Consider the following 16,238-nt stretch of genomic DNA (forward strand, 5'->3'; position numbering starts at 1 on the left):
GATATAATTTAGCACCTAACAAACTTCACCTATAAGACCATTCCAAATCAACTATTTCCCATTTCAGCTAAATATACAAGATTCAAAGGCTTAATTCCATACACTGCTACCTTAATCACTAATGTACTAATACAATACAGTGATTCCATCAATACCATTTAACTTGTAAACTAAAATCATAGTATAAGCCATTCAAGCATTTGGTATGAATATACATCTTAAATTTGACCATTACAATTTTCAGGTTATGGATTTTGAATTTTAGCATACTCAATTTCATAATTCAACTAGGTGACTAATTTTAAAAAAATTAATTTTAACTTTACCCTAAACATAATTATTTATTGTGTTACAAATCGACTCAACTTAAGTACATATTATATAAATACATTTAACAAAAAAAAACTATATAAATTTTGTTGAATTGAGGATTGCTTTCTATACATTAAAATTACTTTTCATAATCTTAAAGTCCACTTGTACTTGCACACAGAGAAAACAAACCGTACACTTAACGATAACGGTAAATGATATTTTCATGATTCAAATCATTATAATACAAATTTAAACCAATTGCATTCATTCAATTCAAATTGAATTCATAGCCCATCTTTATACAATTTCGTGCCCAACAACTTTCAATACAATATAAACATGCACATAATCATTTTAAAAAACTAATTCACTATGTATGCTTACCAACTTGTCATTTACCATTCAATTCACATACTAACTAATCAATTCACTATGTATGCATCTATACTTAGATTTTGCTAATATTTTATGTCTGTCTGTATATCTAGATGTATACGTGTTATGGGAATTCCATTACAAGTATATTTTGATACGTTGCACTACAGTGGATTTTTGACCTGTTATTAGTTATCACTCTGTTTACATATGTGTTCCAGAAGATCCAGATAAGAAGGCTGACTAATATAATTTACACTACAGCTGGATTTCATTTAACCGAGATTAATCTTTTGTTTTGTCAGTTGTGAGCCTGCAACTGTATTCCAATCTCAGATTCTGCTTGTGATTTAACCTCATAATTCTCCATGCTTATATGAGATGAACTTCGATCATAATCCCATGTCGGAGAGCTCCATTTATAGATATCTGGTACTCGGGGTGCTGCCGAAACTTCCCCTCGAACACAAACTTTCCCGTTATAAATGTATTTAGCAAGTCTCATTGCCTTGTTCCAAACATTCTCATCAACTAGAGGCAAGATGCCAGCATTATTCTCCTCCTCATGGTTCCAATATCGCTTTAGCGAGTAAGCGAGGAAGAGCAGCAAACAAACAGTAGATGTGGCCACGGATATAATGAAAAGACCCCAGAAGCTATGGATGCTCAAGCTATCGGTTTTACTTTCCTCGGTTACGTTGGCCGAACACTCCGGTGAAGGAGCAAACCATTTTTGTTCCAATGACATTAGAGTCCCATCTTCAGATAACTTTAAAATGGCTCTTGAAAAATCTCTGGCTACTGGAGAACCTTTCTGAAATATCTGCATATATATAAAGAGTTGCATTACATTTATTTCTATAAATTTTTGCAGCAAAGATTCACCAAGTTAGCAATATCATATACTCACAAAGCCTAATCCACCGAATGTGTATGTGGGTGCGGTAGTGGTAAATTTCTTGCAATAATGGTTAAGGAAAACTCTCCCATACGGCAGTTCAAGAAATGCAGCAGCTATATGGTTGCTCTTGAATTCCCCTTCATATTTGTATTCACTGCTAACGTTTTCGATATTGTAACTTTTAAACTTGAGGACATCTTCCAAGTAGGTTCTTACGAACGAATCACCATCACACCCGATTTTCACGTTGGACCGCTTTAGCCATTCAATATCCGTAACAGTCGGTTCTAATCGTTGCACGGTGAGCATTGAAGTTAGACTAGCAGTGTAACTAGAGGTTAAGATCAACGCAACGAATAGCCATACTACAACCACAACTTTAGTTAGGTTACTGTAAATTTTCTCCCCTGAAGAAGGAAAATATGAACTGTTTTAGTCTGGACTAAATTTTCATACGAAAAGAAGTATAGATTTTTGCAGTGGAACTTACTGTGAGCAAAGAAAATGGAGGAGAAAGTGAACCAAAATACAGTGCCAATCTGATTGTTCCATGGACCTCTAAAGTCAGGATTGGACTGGTGTTCTAAGAACCATACTATGAACATTGTGTAGATTAAGATGGAACCTGTGACCAACCACATTTTGGTGGTGAAAGGCTTGAGGAACATCCATGCCGAGCTCTCCGGCTTCACCGGAACTATCATGGATAACCCTGTTGCTGCATATGGCTGAGTAAATTCCACAAAAGTTGTTCTATTAGCTAGTATAGTTATGTCACCTACAGCTGCATCATAAGTCTTCCATTGATTTTGGTATACAAACATACAAAAAGAAAAAAAAAGAAATTAATAGATACAAAACAAGCATCTAAATCATGTAGGTGAGTGTCATAGTTTCTTTTTCACATCATTGTCTAAGTATCAAATAAAAGTTTGACAAGTTATCTACGAATTTCCTGGAAAGATAATGGAGTTATATAAAATTTCAGGAAAAACAAATCAAGGTAATTAAAATAAGAATAATATTCAGAGCTATTGCCTTGTAGTTTTACTTTGTTGGCCTTTGTTAAAAGGATTGCTTTCACTGTAACTTGTAAGAAACTCCCATTTTTTTGTTTAATAATGATAAATAAATGGTTCATTACACTTGAAATTATGGTCAAACTCTATGAATATTTTCTGTCATAATCACAAAAATTGAGATTATTAACAAAAAAAATTGAAAAAAATGGACTAGGAGACAAAGGGTATTTTACCTTGTTGTAGACTTTGTGAACAAGTTCATCGTATGTGCCATTGTGGGGATCAAATTGATAAATTAAAACATATTCAAGAACATTTACAACTTTATAGAAAAGTTCAATGCAGAAACCATCATAGTTCTTTTGGCCTGGATGTTTACCATCTTCAACCTTTACAAATTTCTCAAATGCCGTTCTTGCTGGAACTCCAATTATCATTGGTTTCTTATTTGTTGGCATTACCCATCCTTTAGGAACTCGCTTTGAACCATCTGGCCAAATGACTGTACCAGTAAAATCTGCAGATATATAACCAACATAACCATTGTTCTTTGAGAATCCAGTCCCTGGTAACCAGAAATCCAACTCATTATAACTTTTTCCAATCACGTTTACAATCCTTAGTATAGGATCGTGTGATAATTTGCGTTGTTGAAAGTGAATTTCTCCGCTTAAACCTGTGAAATTGCTTGAAAGTATGTTTTTCAACAACAAATCTGGACTGTTTTCATCACTGTCCATGGCCTGCTTGATGATTCTGATGCTGTCGTATGCTCGTAAGGCGTTAACGCTCGGTTGAAAGTTATCTTCTTCTGGGTTTTCGTCTCGGAAAGTTCTTCGAAACTGGGGATAAAACGTTTTGTAAAGATTAGTACCCTCGTCATAGTAGGTCTTGATTCCTAAAATGCCTTGCATGGAAGAAATCACCGAACTGTTAAAAGAATCGAAGTAATTCGAGATGGTATTCGTAGTGATCCAAGCTGAGTCTCTTCCAATAAGTCCAATCTTCTTTGCTTTTTCAAACAAATGGACTGTCATCGGTAATGACGATTGAAGAACAATGTAAACCCGAGATTGAACGTTAAATAATTTTATCAACTCATCTTGCACAACTTCGTTTGGATTAGAAACAGAAGAAAACGGAGGAAGAACTAATCGATATTCAATCTCGGAACCAACATCGCTTAGAGGCTCCGATAAAAGAGCTAACTTCCCAGAATCACCACCAAAGGCATCATCTTCATAAATTACAACAACCCTTTTCCAGTTAAATGAACTAATAGTAGCTGCAATGCATTTCATTTGTTCGGAGTCACCATTAGCCATTGTTACCAAGAAAGGCCAACGAGAGGGTGTTATTAGAGCTGGTGCTGCAAATGAAAGAACCGGAACTCGAGCACGGCTTCCTATATCAGCAACCAAAGCTGCTTCTTCCGATGTTTCCAACCCAATGATTGCTATAACTTCTTGTTCTTCAATCAATTTCTTAGCTGTAATCAGATTAACCATTAGTAAATATTAAATAAACCTCGTTGACATACTAAGGGATCGCTAAAAATAATGAATCACTAACCAGCAGTAGCTGCAAGTAAGGGATTTCTTCTAGAATTCTGAATATAAAGGGAGAGCTTATGGTTGTTTGAAACATCGTTATTAAAACTCTGAACTGCAAATTCCAAAGCTGCTTTCTCTTCTTTTCCAATTCGAGAATCGACGTCTATGATGGCACCGATGTTATAATTAGTCACCTTGTTACCGGTCTTTTCACCATATGAAGAGACGAGAAAGAGAGATATGAACACGAAAGTGATACGACAAGGTCGTTGCATGTTGTTAGGGAACTCATAAAATAATTGAATATATGATACATGGAGGAACTCAAAGCATTTAAATACCAGTGAAAAAAAAGATTTGTTTAAAAGCCGCAGCGCTATGGAAGTTTATGTCCTATAACTTCTGGTCTATATGTTGGACTTGGTCAGCCATGAAAATAGTTGACTATGTTTACTTCATTAAATTATTGAGAATCTTCATGAAACGCCCCCTTTTCCTTTTTCTGGTTTGCTGTTAAGTGTGAAAAGTCAGAGATTTTACCCATGAAAACTGATCATTTCTAAAACAAAAATAAATAATAATATTAACGTCTTTTATTTATTTGGCTCTTATTTTTTTTAGTTAAATTTGATTCCTAATAGTTTAAACCAAATTAGGCTTTGAGTGGTCTTTGGATAAAAAATCTGTAAATATATATCATTATTGGCGCTAACAAAAAAATACCGCAATAAATAAAGTAATAATGATGTTTATGAGAAAAACGATACAAAAGATAAAGCAATAACGACGTTTATGAAAAAGCTTGAGGAACATCCATGCCTAGCTCTCAGGCTTCACCGGATCTATCATGGATAACCCTGTTGCTACATATGGCTGAGTAAATTCCACTAAAGTTGGTCTATTAGCTAGTATAGTTATGTCACCTACAGCTGCATCATAAGTCTTCCGTTGATTTTTTGTACACACATAAAAAAAATAATAAATAAAAAAAATATCTCATTAGAGACAAAACAAGCATTTAATTCATTTACGTGAGTGTCATAGTTTCTTTTTCACATCATTGTCTAAATATGAACTCAAAGTTTGACAACTTACCTACGAAATTTCCAGGAAATATAATGGAATTATAAGAGATTTCAGGAAAAACAAATCAAGGTAATTACAGTAAGAATAAGAAGTTTCTGGGCTATTGCCTTGTTGTTTTACTTTGTTGAATTGCTTTCACTGTAACTTGTAAGAAACTCCTTTTTATTTGTTTAACAATGATAAATAGATGACTCATTATGGTTAAATTATATGAATATTTTCTATCATAATCACAAAAATTGCGATTATTAACAAAAAAATATTGAAAAAAAATGGACTAAGAGAAAAAGGGTATTTTACCTTGTTGTAGACTTTGTGAACAAGTTCATCATATGTGCCATTGTGGGGATCAAATTGATAAATTAAATCAAAATCGAGAACAGTTAGAACTTCATAGAAAATGTTCAATGCAGAAACCATCATATATCTTTTGGCCTGGATGTTTACCATAGTCAACCTTTACAAATTTCTCAAATGCCGTTCTTGCTGGAACTCCAATTATCATTGGTTTCTTATTTGTTGGGATTGCCCATCCTTTAGGAACTAGCTTTGAATCATCTGGCCAAATGACTGTACCAGTAAAATCTGCAGATTTATTACCAACATAACCAATGTTCTTTGAGAAACCAATCCCTGGTAACCAGAAATCCAACTCATTATAACTTTTTCCAATCACGTTTACAATCCTTAGTATAGGATCGTGTGATAATTTGCGTTGTTGAAAGTGAATTTCGCCGCTTAAACCTGTGAAATTGCTTGAAAGTATGTTTTTCAACAACGAATTAATCTGGGCTGTTTTCATCACTATCCATGGCCTGCTTGATGATTCTGATGCTGTCGTATGCTCGTAAGGCGTTAATGCTCGGTTGAAAATTATCTTCTTCCGGGTTTTCGTTTCGGGAAGTTCTTCGAAACTGGGGATAAAACGTTTTGTAAAGATTAGTACCCTCGTCATGGTAGGTCTTGATTCCTAAAATGCCTTGCATGGAAGAAATCACCGAACTGTTAAAAGAATCGAAGTAATTCGAGATGGTATCCGTAATAAGCCAAGCTGAGTCTCTTCCAGTAAGTCCAATCTCCTTAGGTTTTTCAAACAAATGGATTGTGTCATCGGTAATGACAATTGAAGAACAATGTAAACCCGAGATTGAACGTTGAATAATTTATCAACTCATCTTGCACAACTTCATTTGGATTAGAAACGGAAGAAAGTGGAGGAAGAACCAATCGATATTCAATCTCGGAACCAGCATCGTGTAGAGCCTCCGATAGAAGAGCTAACTTCCCAGAATAACCACCAAAAGCATCATCTTCATAAATTACAACAACCCTTTTCCAGTTAAATGAACTAATAGTAGCTGCAATGCATTTCATTTTTTCGGAGTCACCATTAGCCATTGTTAAAAAGAAAGGCCAACGAGAGGGTGTTATTATAGCTGGTGCTGCAAATGAAAGAAGCGGAACTCGAGCTCGGCTTCCTATATCAGCATCCAAAGCTGCTTCTTCCCATGTTTCCAACCCAATGATTGCTTTAACTTCTTGTTCTTCAATCAATCTCTTTGCTGTTTTTCACAAATATATCATCTTCCACGCACGAGTTATTTTCTTTCTCAGTCTTTTCTTTGCTTGAAACCCCAAAATCCCGTCCCTTTTCTTTCTAAGTTTTTTCTTTGCTTGAAAAAAATATACATACCTTGTTCTTCTATTTTAGCTGCTCTTCACATTGAAAAAAATATCGGTCTTTTCTTAATCTCAATGACACTGTCTCATGTAAGACAGTTCTACTTCCTCTCTTTCTTTCTTTTTAATTTTTTTATTAGCTTTTTATTTTTGTGTTTTCTTTAATATCTAGATGTGCCGTAATTTATTTTCTCTATTCTTTTAAACTTTGGGTTGTGCGGGCGTTTTTAGTAAAAATGCTGCTAAAAATTATGTTCTCTAGCGATATTTTTATGAGAACCGTCGTTAAAATTTATGTTATTTAGCAATATTTTCTTACATAAACACATTAATATTTAGTGTCATTATAAAATTAAAAAACGACACTAAAAATCTATTTTGTTGTAATAAAATTGTCTTTTTAACATAAACAAGATTAAAAATTTATTTTTTAAACAATTAGAGCTCAAACCTTCTTAAAGGTTACTCATTTAAAGGCTAAACTTTTCAAATTGGTTAATGAGATTCTAATATTTACAGAAATACTCAAATAAGAGTTTTTTTATGCATTTTAACCCAATTTGTAGAAAAAATTAAGTAAATATTGACGTGTTTAGAATAAAACACATAACACTTAAATCAGTTATTGCTTGAAAAGAAAAAAATCATAACATAATTTGAAACTTAATACACGATATTTCAGAAGCCTTTATTTGAACACTTTCAAAAAGGTTAGTTTTTTATTTGACCATTTTAAAAGATTTAACATTCATTTAGCACTTTTATAAAAGTTAAGCCGCTATATGATATTTTAAAAAGCTTGGTTATTATCGTGAACAACTCTTAAAGATTGAGCCAATTTAAGCATTTAACAATTTTTTAATGATTGGTTTTATCAAATCTACATGACTTGTTTTCAAAAGAAATTGATGAAAATACTTATTCAAAAGATATTGATGAAAATACTCATCTTTTAAATTTATAATAAAATTTATATATTTTAATTATTTTTTGAATTTTTATATATTTTAGTTTGCTAATTTTGTATTTTATTTATTTCATTTAAATTTGTAAAATTAATATAATATTATTATAAAAATTAATATAATATGTATTTCATTGGGCACTTGGGCTTATTGGTTAAAGATTTGACTTTTAGGCCGAAATTATCTAAATTTATATAATTTTTTATTGTTTTTTCATAGATTTGTAACGAATACCCAGTGATATTTGGGCTTAGAAACCCTAAACCGAAGCGAGAGCGAAGCTAAATAAAAAGCCCGTTTAGTTACATTACTGAATTTTGATTCAATTTCCCTCGAATCGGGAAAAGTAAAACTGAGCTTAAAATTATGGCGCAGTTCTGGAAACCGGGAACCGAGAAGCCCCGCCTCCTCGAGGACGAGGATGGCGGTGTTATTTTCTTGTCATCTTCTTACTCTTCATCTTCTTCTGGGTATTTTTTTTCTCACTATTTTTTATTCAATTTTTGTTCTTTGATTGTTCTTTTGTCTTTTCTCTTCCTGATTTGTTTTTCCTTATTTTACAGATATGGGTATGTGAGCATTGAGAAGCAAAGACAGAGGCTTCCAGTTTATAAGTATAGAACTGCTATTCTTTATTTAGTGGAGTCTCACGCTACTACCATTGTTGTTGGTGAAACGGGTAGTGGTAAAACCACTCAAATTCCACAGGTTTTCTCTCCTTTTTCTTTATTTTAAAGTAAAACCTTTAACTGTTTACTTGTCTCCCTCTTTGTAATTTGAAGTTTATTCTGAATCTTTTGTTGCTGGGAATCTTGATTGTAATATGCTTGAATTGCAGTTTTTAAAAGAAGCTGGTTGGGCTGATGGTGGGCGTGTTATAGCTTGCACGCAACCAAGACGACTAGCTGTGCAGGTGGCTTTGAACTCCTATCTGTCTGCATTTTCATCTTTTCAAGCCTTTCGTGAATGTAAATGTCCTAGTTTTTGCTCAATAATATCCATTTTAATCCGATGCACAGGCAGTTGCTTCAAGGGTAGCTGAGGAGATGGGGGTCAAACTTGGAGAAGAAGTTGGTTACACAATCCGGTTTGAAGATATCTCTAGTCCAGTGAGTTATCTAATCAATCTTTGATCTTGCGGTTCTTGTCTTATTCAATTCTGTCTGTTCTTTTGAGAGGGTAATTTGTCAATGTTGCATGTTGAATGCATTGATTATAATTTTATCTTGCTTGAAAGCTCATCAAGTAGGATGGAATTTCAGAATGTTTCTGTTTGTTGTGCATGTAATTGATGTCCTTGATTTTGAAGGTTATTTCATTTTGACAGTGCAGGATCTTACTAGGATCAAATTTCTCACAGATGGAGTCTTACTTAGAGAAATGATGGATGATCCTCTTTTGACTAAGTACAGGTAATGATTAAGATTAGAGACAATTTGATGTAGTGCAGATGGTGATTCTCTTTAGTTTCATTACTTTGCTTATGCTTGATCTTATTCTGTGAGATTTGCCACATATTGGTTAGTTTTCATTGTTGTGCAAATGATATCATGAGCATCTCATCGTTGTTCATGCAAAATCAGATTGTCAAATTGTTAGACTACAAGTTCGATGATATTCAAGTGTGCTTGTTAGTCTGCAGGTGGCAAGGATCTTATGGATTTCTTCCTACATTTATGCTATATGATTATGGCTCTTCTTTTTACCCTTTTTGCTACAAACTCGTTCTCTTTTGAATTTGTGAACGTCAGATGGTCATCTGGTGAATGATGTTCTGTTTTTGTTAGTAAGATAAAAGAGAGTGAAAGTTTATGACTTTTGCAGTGTCGTTATGGTGGATGAGGCGCATGAAAGATCCATTTCAACAGACATTGTACTTGGTCTTCTGAAAAAGGTAATACTTCTAATCCTCAGTAACTGCTCTGTTGGTGGCAGTAGGAAAGAATAGGAAAATTGCAACTTTTCTGCCTTTCCCTTATAGGTCCTGTACTTTCTTAAATATTTTCTGCACATTGAAACTTCAGATCCAGAAACGTCGACCGGAGCTGCGACTGATTATATCTTCTGCTACGATTGAAGCGAAATCAATGTCTAATTTCTTCCTGTCCAGGTTTCCTTCTGCACATTTTAGTGAAGTGTCTTCTCAGTGTATAGGATTTAGAATATTGCTTCTACTCTTCAAGCTACAGAAAGGTCATTTATTTGTATTTTTATTTGAATGTTAGTTTGGACTCTAGTTAGTTGTTGAGAACCCACAAGTTTCTGATTTGACCCTAACATCTTGCATTTAATGTAAACTAGTAAAAGGCGCCAAGCATTGGAAGGTGAGGAGCTTAGACCTAGGTTGGAGCCTGCTATCTTATCCGTTGAGGTATTTTCATTGGCAGTATCATTTCCTATGCCCCTTTACAATCTCTTGCATGAAAAGAACTTTTGGTTTGAAGATGTTTGTTTGTGTGTGTGTGTGTGTGTGTGTGTTTTTTATGGAAGTTATACTTTAACTGATGTTCCATTTAATTTGGACTAACAAATTAAGTCTTGTTTTGCACTCGAATTTCAGGGTAGAGGGTTTAATGTGCAAATTCATTATGTGGAAGACCCTGTACGAGACTATGTTCAGGCTGCTGTTTCAACAGTGCTATTGATTAATGACAAGGTATTTTGAAGATTGTGATAAATTCAGATTTTAGTTTTATAAATGGAGACATTATAAATTTTGAGCTCTGGATGGTTTCTTGAGGCCTTTCATTGGTGCTAATAATTGTATATAGCTGCAAACCAAAAAATTCTACATATGATAAATAGTATTTTTCACTTTCTAAAAATTTTTAAGTGCCATTTTTCTGAAACTGTTTTTCAAAGATCTAATTTTCTAGTTTTTAACTCTTTCAATGTACTGCAATAGCTGGAAACAGAACCAACAAACTTCATTATTTAATAATTACTGATGTTTCAATAACTATGTGATCCTTCGCATGAAGGCTTTCTTGGACTCATGATTTTCTCTCCCTAACCATAGCATGGACAGGTATTGTTTGATTCTTTTGATGAAAGGATAAAATTCCACTAATTTTGTCACCATATTTTATCTGTCGAGTAGGAACCACCAGGTGATATTTTAGTATTTCTTACTGGTCAAGATGATATTGATGCTGCTATTAAGTTGCTTACTGAAGAAGCTCGAAGCAATGGGAAAAATTCCTCAGGTTTAATATTGTGGCATATACTTTGGCCTTGTTTATACCTTATATACAATGAAAAAGAATTTGCAATAATCTATTCATTAGATGTTATGCATCTATACTTAAATTTTAATAATAGTTTATGTTCGTCCATGGATATGTATGTCTAGATGTACATGTGTTATGGAAATTCCATTACAAGTATATTTTGATACCTTGCACTACTGTGGATTTTGACCTGTTATTAATTGTCACTCTGTTTACATATGTGTTTCATGTTTAAATTTCATTTTATTATCAACATGGGTCAAACAAACTATAATAAGAAAGACCCTGCTATTGAGCCCGCTTGTTTGCTCTGTGCCAACCTTGAGTGTAATATGTGGAAGTATGATTTCTTTATCTTACAACAAAATCTACTTTCTGTTGGATTCGGTGAATAATTATGCTTATATCTTCCTTTCAGGGTTGATTATTTTGCCTTTATACTCTGGACTTACACGTGCAGAACAGGTCAGAAATAGTTTTCTGTTTGTAATACAGTTGACTTCTGCAGGATTTAATTTATTACCTTTCTGGCCTTACACGCTTCTTTTTGTTTCTTTGCAGGATTTGATATTTTCTCCAACTCCTAAAGGCAAGAGAAAAGTAGTGATATCAACAAATATAGCAGAGACATCATTGACTTTAGAGGTGAGATATGTGCATTCTAGAGCTATTTGTTAAACTTAGTTTGTTTATAGGAAACTGTTGCATTCACTTCTACTTGTTCTCATGGTTGGTGCAGGGTATTGTCTATGTTGTTGATAGTGGCTTCTCAAAACAACGATTCTACAATCCGGTATCTTCATTTCCACATTCTTTATTATGGTAAAGCAGGTGTATATTTAGGATTTTCCATGTGAACTTTATCTGGTAATGGCCACATCTTGCCTGGCATTATTTTCAAAGAATCCGTATCAATACATATTTTTTATGCTTTTTTTTTTACTTGAAAAGTAGCTGATAATTCATCACTTTGTGGTGGACAGCCTTTGCCCGTCTTATGCTAAGAGAAAATATTTAAATTTTTATCTTTCCCTAATTTTGGATTGAAGCATCCAAATGTTATTAATTTTGTATAATTTTCAATTTATCACAATAGTCACCAGGTTTATTAGTTCTTTTTGATTCTTGTGACTAATTTTTAAACCTCTTTCTAGAGGTTTTAGTGGAAGCCTTCTATCTCTAAATGGATTGCCTTGTCAACATTCCGGTTTAGTTGTTAATCATGTTATTCTTATTTCTCCAGATCTCGGATATAGAAAATCTTGTGGTGGCACCCATATCCAAGGCATCTGCTAGACAAAGGGCTGGTCGAGCTGGTAGACTTAGACCTGGGAAGTGTTACAGGTGTTTAATCATCTCAAGAAGTTAAAAAAAAAAAAAAAATCATTCCGATGTTTAAATCTTATTGTCTAAGACTAAATTCTTTTGCCTGCTGCCACCAGATTGTATACAGAAGAGTATTTTCTCAATGAAATGTCTATTCAAGGAATTCCTGAGATCCAAAGGTCAAATCTTGTTTCTTGTGTGATTCAGGTATTTAGATTTGTTGCTGATTTCTCTGGGTATCATCTGGTCTATATCATATTTTGACAAACTTAAGGGTGTGAGCTGCTGGGCTCCAACTTTCCCTGTATATGGTGCTAAAGTGCATATGTAAACTTTAATTTTGATCCCTTCATGTCTTATGTGGAAAAGTGACTTGGATTTAATTTTTTATGGTATATAATGAGATATACTATAGTGTTTTAGGTGCTAATCTCTGTATTCTGATGTTGCAGTTAAAAGCATTAGGCATTGATAACATTCTGGGCTTTGACTGGCCGGCATCTCCATCTCCTGAATCAATGATCCGAGCACTTGAAGTACTTTATTCACTTGGAGTCCTTGATGATGATGCTAAACTTACTTCACCAGTTGGTTTTCAAGTTGCAGAAATTCCACTGGTAAATAAACTTATACTGTTTCACCTAAGACTTTTGTTCATTCTTTTTTGATGTTTTATTTCCATACACTTTTACTGCAAGGAGAGATACGCAATCTACAAAAAGAAAAAAAGGAAAAAAAAAGACTTTGCCTCTTGTTTCTCTTAGTCAATATTACTTTTGACGTCTGTTTCTGTTTTCCTTTTGTCTGTTATATTTCTTAGGTGTATTCTTCACTATTATATGTTTTGCAGGAACCAATGATCGCAAAAATTATTTTATCTTCAAATGAGCTTGGGTGTTCTGATGAAATCATAACTATTGCTGCTGTTCTCTCTATCCAGGTAAGCTACTGCTTGCCCTTTTCTGTCTGTTACACTATTCAAATGTTTTTTTTTTTTGTGCAGTTCCCTCTGTTGTACAGACCAATTCATTCTTTTCCCTTCTGCTTTGCAGTCTATCTGGTTTTCTGCTCGAGGAGCACAAAAGGAACTGGATGAAGCCAAATTGAGATTTGCTGCTGCTGAGGTATTATAACTAGCTTTGCTGGATTTCTTTCTTGATTATTTTCCCGATTTGTATTATTGTAATAACAACGTAATTAGCTACCTGCACCCGTCTTATATCATTTTTTTTTTTTTTTGCAGGGTGACCATGTTACTTTCCTGAATATTTACAAAGGGTTTCTCCAGTCTGGCAAATCTTCAAAGTGGTGTCACAAGAACTTCATAAACTACCATGCCATGGTGTGTATTTTTATTTGGGCATTTTTGAGAATTTAAGATACTGTCCAGTTTCACTCTGTTACCTGTCTTCAAGTACAAGAACATTGTATGTAAAGGCTTTACTTCTTTAAGATATTTTTTCGGCATTTCTTAAATGTTTTTTTATCTATGTTAATATATTTTAATTATTTTACAGAAAAAGGTAATGGAAATTCGGGAACTACTCAGAAGAATAGTGCTGAGGTTGGGCATAGTCTTGAAATCTTGCGAAACAGATATGCAGGTAAATTCACACTTTGATTTAATCTTACAAAAAAATAAGGAAAAAGAGAGGTATTGTTATTTGCTTCCACTGATAACATTGGGAAAAAAAAACTTTGGATCGCCATGTGCTTGATATAAAGAACTTGTTATTTCTATGAGCACTATCCAGTCTTTAAATAAAAAATACAATGGCTCAAATAATCTTTTATCATATGTTTTTGAACAAGAAAAATGATGCTTTGCAATGTACTTGTTGCAGTTGGTGAGAAAGGCAGTCACTGCTGGTTTTTTTGCTAATGCATGCCGTTTAGAGGTAATTTTTATCTTTAGATGAATGGTTACTTTTGTTAAATATCTTTATTACCTATTAGAATTTAGACACGAAACTTGGGATATTATTTCTTGTAGAAACTAGTGTAATCTGAATTGTTGTATCCTACAACTTAAACTATTATTTTAATCAAGTTTTGTTGCCTATCTTGTCAAAGGCCTACAGTCATGGTGGGATGTACAAGACTATTAGAGGTTCCCAAGAAGTTTATATTCATCCATCATCTGTGTTATTCAGGTTGGTACCGAGACTGGATTTAGCATATATCAATGCTTGTATTTTAATATTTGATTATGCTAGAAGCTCTTTGATGTTGTATTTGGCTAGAAACTTTTGGGTCATTTAGACTAACAAAATGTGCAATTTTTTACTGCACTATATTTGTTAGTCAAGCTAGCTAGGTTGTGAGCTTCTCTAAAGGCCTTTTATCTTGTTTCAAGGATTGAATTGTTTTTGCTGCAAATATTTATGTTACAATAAACTTCTTTGTTTTGTATTCTATTAACCTGCAGAGTAAATCCAAAGTGTGTTATATACCATTCTCTTGTCTCCACCGACCGGCAATACATGCGCAACGTTATGTCCATAGATCCTTCTTGGTTAACTGAGGTTGCACCGCATTTTTATCAGCAGCAACGGCACAATCCTACTATCCACTGACTGCCAGGACAAGTTGCTCAATGAAGGTAGGGAGTCAATATAATAGGAACCCTTTTTTCCCGTAGAAGACTCAGAAATCCGTCTTGAGTGGGAAAAGTATTATGGTTGTAGACAAAGAAAGAAAACGAGAATACTTTGTACACATTTTGATCATTGACTTCACATCTCCTACTATGTGGTTATATGTATGTGTTATGTTCATTTAGTTCTTTCAATCCTCTTATTGGATGGATAAATTATCTTAATGAAGTTTAGTTTTCTGAATGCCTTGTTCTTGAAGAAAACTCCCTTGAGGAGAGTTTCAGATGTCAATGCCTCCATCCGTTAAATAAAGGCACCTTATTCATTCAACGTAGCATGCTAATCTAACTTTAACCTAAATAACTCAGTCGAGTTGCTGTTAAAATTGTTTCACACTAGTTTTTCACTGGATGAAATCAATCCTGTTCTATAATACACGGTACAGTTTGTATATTTATAAATGCTTCGTAAACAAGAAGGTGCCTGTGTGCTTTGAAACTGGGCCTCTACGGTCTTAAATAGACTCGATTTTCAAGAATCATTTGCTTTCATTCGACCTGGTTTTCAAGAACCAGAGGAGAAAAGCTCGTTTGTATTTTCTCCAGCAACAGGGATTCTTCATGACAAAATTACAGTTCACAGTAGCCATTCTTTTACTGTTCTTAACCATCGGTGATGGAAGCAGTCCTTCAATTAAAGAGAAATCCGGTCTTGTCTCAGATGGCATGGATCGAACACCAAACTCTCCTCTTTTCGGACTTCATCTTCCAATGATGATGGTGATCTGTGAGCCTACTGCTTCTTACCTTGCACAACAAAACTATGGGGGCAGCTATTCCTTTTAGTAGTTTATGGGTTATTTTTCGTATCTCAGCAGGCTACAGTGTGAAAACTGATATCGAAACCAAGTACAGTGCATCAATCATGCTCTTCTCCATGGTTCCATTTCTGATTCTTTAGCTTGCAAAGATTCTTAGTTCAGCCACTGCAACACGAGTAATTGTCCTAGTTTCTCTTATCACCGCGCTTGCTTTGCTAATAAGTTACTGCACTTATATAAGGTACATAAGATTTATATATAATGTGCAATACCATATCAGAACTTCCAAAATGATTAAACTGATGGTGTGCAGGTATTTAAGCCATGGATATAGAACATGAGACTTGAATATTTGATGCGTAAATATG

At 34.0% G+C, this 16,238-nt stretch overlaps 2 protein-coding genes across 6 annotated transcripts; one reads left to right on the forward strand and one right to left on the reverse strand.

Annotated features, from left to right (window-relative positions):
• Positions 1–551: 551 nt before the first annotated feature.
• On the reverse strand, positions 552–4,604 carry LOC108488049 (glutamate receptor 2.5-like). Of its 3 annotated transcripts, XM_053020069.1 has the most exons (6): positions 4,186–4,604; positions 3,945–4,102; positions 2,847–3,455; positions 2,082–2,388; positions 1,601–1,998; positions 552–1,513 (listed from the first exon to the last, which is right to left on the reverse strand). In XM_053020069.1, the coding sequence occupies exons 1-6, from the start codon at positions 4,439–4,441 to the stop codon at positions 992–994; spliced, it is 2,250 nt and encodes a 749-aa protein (XP_052876029.1). In that variant the 5' UTR covers positions 4,442–4,604; the 3' UTR covers positions 552–991. The 3 variants fall into 3 exon arrangements, with proteins under 3 accessions (XP_052876029.1, XP_052876028.1, XP_017647856.1); XM_053020068.1 differs by having other exon boundaries at positions 2,082–2,319; positions 2,847–4,102; XM_017792367.2 differs by having other exon boundaries at positions 2,847–4,102.
• Positions 4,605–8,138: 3,534 nt separating this feature from the next.
• Positions 8,139–15,293, forward strand: LOC108487114 (probable pre-mRNA-splicing factor ATP-dependent RNA helicase DEAH9). 3 transcript variants are annotated; one of them, XM_017791355.2, is made up of 23 exons: positions 8,140–8,367; positions 8,461–8,605; positions 8,736–8,810; positions 8,917–9,006; positions 9,230–9,309; positions 9,722–9,791; positions 9,922–10,007; positions 10,199–10,268; positions 10,458–10,553; positions 10,998–11,103; positions 11,546–11,592; positions 11,689–11,772; positions 11,867–11,920; positions 12,371–12,471; positions 12,570–12,660; positions 12,906–13,070; positions 13,304–13,393; positions 13,506–13,577; positions 13,697–13,795; positions 13,971–14,057; positions 14,298–14,351; positions 14,527–14,606; positions 14,882–15,293. In XM_017791355.2, the coding sequence occupies exons 1-23, from the start codon at positions 8,264–8,266 to the stop codon at positions 15,027–15,029; spliced, it is 2,094 nt and encodes a 697-aa protein (XP_017646844.1). In that variant the 5' UTR covers positions 8,140–8,263; the 3' UTR covers positions 15,030–15,293. The 3 variants fall into 3 exon arrangements, with proteins under 3 accessions (XP_052876030.1, XP_017646844.1, XP_017646845.1); XM_017791356.2 differs by lacking the exons at positions 8,140–8,367; positions 8,461–8,605 and having other exon boundaries at positions 8,767–8,810; positions 9,225–9,309; XM_053020070.1 differs by lacking the exons at positions 14,298–14,351; positions 14,527–14,606; positions 14,882–15,293 and having other exon boundaries at positions 8,139–8,367; positions 13,697–13,880.
• Positions 15,294–16,238: the final 945 nt, after the last annotated feature.

This window comes from Gossypium arboreum, chromosome 10, assembly GCF_025698485.1.
Source record: "Gossypium arboreum isolate Shixiya-1 chromosome 10, ASM2569848v2, whole genome shotgun sequence".
NCBI classification, from domain to species: domain Eukaryota; kingdom Viridiplantae; phylum Streptophyta; class Magnoliopsida; order Malvales; family Malvaceae; genus Gossypium; species Gossypium arboreum.

Coding starts and splice junctions, on each gene's coding strand:
- LOC108488049 (XM_017792367.2), bottom strand. CDS start 4,441: ATGCAACGACCTTGTCGTATCACTTTCGTGTTCATATCTCTCTTTCTC. Junction 4,103..4,185: donor CTTACTTGCAGCTACTGCTG/GTTAGTGATTCA, acceptor ATCTGATTACAG/CTAAGAAATTGATTGAAGAA. Junction 2,389..2,846: donor TTCACAAAGTCTACAACAAG/GTAAAATACCCT, acceptor AATCAATGGAAG/ACTTATGATGCAGCTGTAGG.
- LOC108487114 (XM_017791355.2), top strand. CDS start 8,264: ATGGCGCAGTTCTGGAAACCGGGAACCGAGAAGCCCCGCCTCCTCGAG. Junction 14,058..14,297: donor CTTGCGAAACAGATATGCAG/GTAAATTCACAC, acceptor TACTTGTTGCAG/TTGGTGAGAAAGGCAGTCAC. Junction 14,352..14,526: donor CTAATGCATGCCGTTTAGAG/GTAATTTTTATC, acceptor ATCTTGTCAAAG/GCCTACAGTCATGGTGGGAT.